Source organism: Patiria miniata, unplaced genomic scaffold (genome assembly GCF_015706575.1).
Source record: "Patiria miniata isolate m_02_andy unplaced genomic scaffold, ASM1570657v1 HiC_scaffold_20, whole genome shotgun sequence".
NCBI classification, from domain to species: Eukaryota; Metazoa; Echinodermata; class Asteroidea; order Valvatida; family Asterinidae; genus Patiria; species Patiria miniata.
The window spans coordinates 30,147,688-30,150,128 of NW_024037059.1; the positions used below are offsets into that span (position 1 = coordinate 30,147,688).

Below are 2,441 nucleotides of genomic sequence, written 5' to 3' on the forward strand. Positions count from 1 at the left end.
TATTCATAAAGTAACTGCACAGCTAGTTGCCATCAACTCTAGTGAATATTCAAACCAAAGTTGAATGAAATTCACATAGATTTACTGTATGTTCCTATGCAATATTAATGAACCATTTATCAATCTGAAGGGTTGATCGACTGTATAATCGACTGATGACCCAATTTTGGCTTGTGTGTACGCGGGGCGCTCGCACGTGCAACTCGCCGCTAGCTAGCTCTTCACGTACAGTCCTGCATGCTGATTGGTTAATCGTCGTTTGTTGAATGCGGCTAAATCAGGTCGCTGGTGATAACTAAATGATTATTCATTACTTCCCAAACCACTGGGCCCTGTAATTGGTTGTATGTAAATAAAGTGATTGTATCATAGCTCATTTAAGTTTGTCACCTAGCCCGTGCATACTTATTGTAATGTGTAAGGCAAATCGTCTGATGTAGGTTAGCCTTGGTTCAAGTACAGCGGTTACTTTTTCAGAGGGGCCATAATCAGGCAAATCACATGCGCTCAAAGATCTTGACGGAGTGTCGGTCAGCGACAACTACGTCGCCAGCGGGTGTGAATGCCATTTCTAATGGATTGTACAACCCTTTGGCTACTGATGCTACAAATGTACCATTTGAATTGTAACGCTGCACTTCAAAGCCTCCCCTTCTTCCGTAATGAACAGCGACATAGATGGTCTCATCTTCGCACAGGACACCAGTTGGCTTTGCAGCTTCGCCATGCATTAATGTCTTGACACTGAATATCTCTTTACCCTTAAAGTTAATGCCAAGCAAACTTTGGCACTCGTAGTTTGTGAAGACTAAACAGCCAAGATTGCTCATTGTCATGTCAATGTCGACCATGCTATTTGAGATGCTTGCAATCAACGATCCGTCCAGGTTGTGGACGCTGATGACCTTTCTCCCCCTGTCAGCGACTGCTACTCGTTGACTGTCAACAGCAACACCAGTGAGGTAACTCGCTGATTGCCCATTAGCATCGTTAACCGAAGGTGTAAATTCACGAACAAATTGGAGCTCAGTATCAAAAACCTTCACTTTCTTTTGGTCCGTGACAAAAAGCAGATCATCATGGGTCACGGCAACACCAAAAGGAGCTTCCAACTGATGCCTAGCATCTCCTTTAGCAACCGATGTTTTATACCTCCCAGTTGAGCTAAACAACGATAAACGATTCAAACCTGCGTCAGTTACTACGATGTCCCAGTTTGTGAAACATGCAACAGCCCTGGCGCAGTCGAATTCCCCATCACCGGTACCTTCTTTGCCGAACTCTTCCTTTAACTGCCATTTCTCGCTGACGCAGACCTCCCCAAGCTCTGCATCACTCACAACATCTTGACATCTGACACCGATGAACGACGGACCATGATTCACCGGTTCAAACTTGAGCTCCTTCTGGAATTCCAAGTTGTGCATCACCTTCGGCTTGAGCTCCAAAAGCTCGAAATCATCGGCTTGACTCATCAAGTCATTTACTGCTGCGATGGTCTGATCTGCCCGTTCTATCTGTTCATGGTTGTGCATGAGTGCCTTTTCGTACTCACTGTCTCTCTCCTGACCGATTTTGTCGACCTTGTCAGTGAGAAGCTTTGCTTTGTTTCTGATTTTAGTGATCTCTGCCTCTGCTTTTGCATCAATATCACTACGAGCCTGAGCGAGTTTCCTTTGCAATCTTTTTTGTGCATGTTCGATTGACTTTTCAGTAGATTTGAAGTGCTGCCTGCATTTCTCAAACTTTTGCAGTATGTTATCAACCTCAGTGTGGAAGGACTTGATTAGGTCATTAATCTTCAGGAAATTGTGCTTTGCCGACCGATGATCCAATGCGACACACATTGGGCAGATTACAGTGTTGCATGTTTCACAGAAAAAACACAACTTCTGGTCAGTGTGGATTGTACACATTCGGGTGATGGGTTTGCTGTGTTCTGCTGGAGGGATCTTTGATTCCTGCCAGTCTCCCAATGAAACAATTTGATGGTCTTTGGTGGACTTGAACCTCCCATGGGCTTTCCAGCATTGCTGACAGAGGTTATCACTACATTCAAGACACCTCCACATGGCCTCCTTGCCTTCTCCACAGTCACATGTGGCGGTAGGTCCCGATGCCTCTCCTAATACCGCCTCCTGTTGTTGGACCTCATCGACAAGAGAACTAAGAAAGAAAGACGAAGAAAGACTCTGCAATCCTCCACCAGGAACTTGCGTCTCTCTCCTGCAGACTGGACATGTTATCTTTTCTGCCTCTGGCTTCTGTTTGCTCATCATCTCTTCCAGACACTTCAGGCAGAAGCTGTGCAGACAGTCCAGCATCTTGGGATCCTTGAAAAGACAGCAACAGATTGGACATTCCAGATGCCCCTGGCTGATCTTCCACACAGTTTTGGCTGCAGCCTCCGCCATATTTCAAGTGTGACCTAATCAAAACAG

General features: G+C 45.5%; 1 protein-coding gene across 1 annotated transcript; it reads right to left on the reverse strand.

Moving 5' to 3' along the window:
- Positions 1-497: 497 nt before the first annotated feature.
- On the reverse strand, positions 498-2,441 carry LOC119728004 (tripartite motif-containing protein 2-like). Its single transcript, XM_038200084.1, has one exon. The coding sequence runs from the start codon at positions 2,412-2,414 to the stop codon at positions 498-500; it is 1,917 nt and encodes a 638-aa protein (XP_038056012.1). The 5' UTR covers positions 2,415-2,441.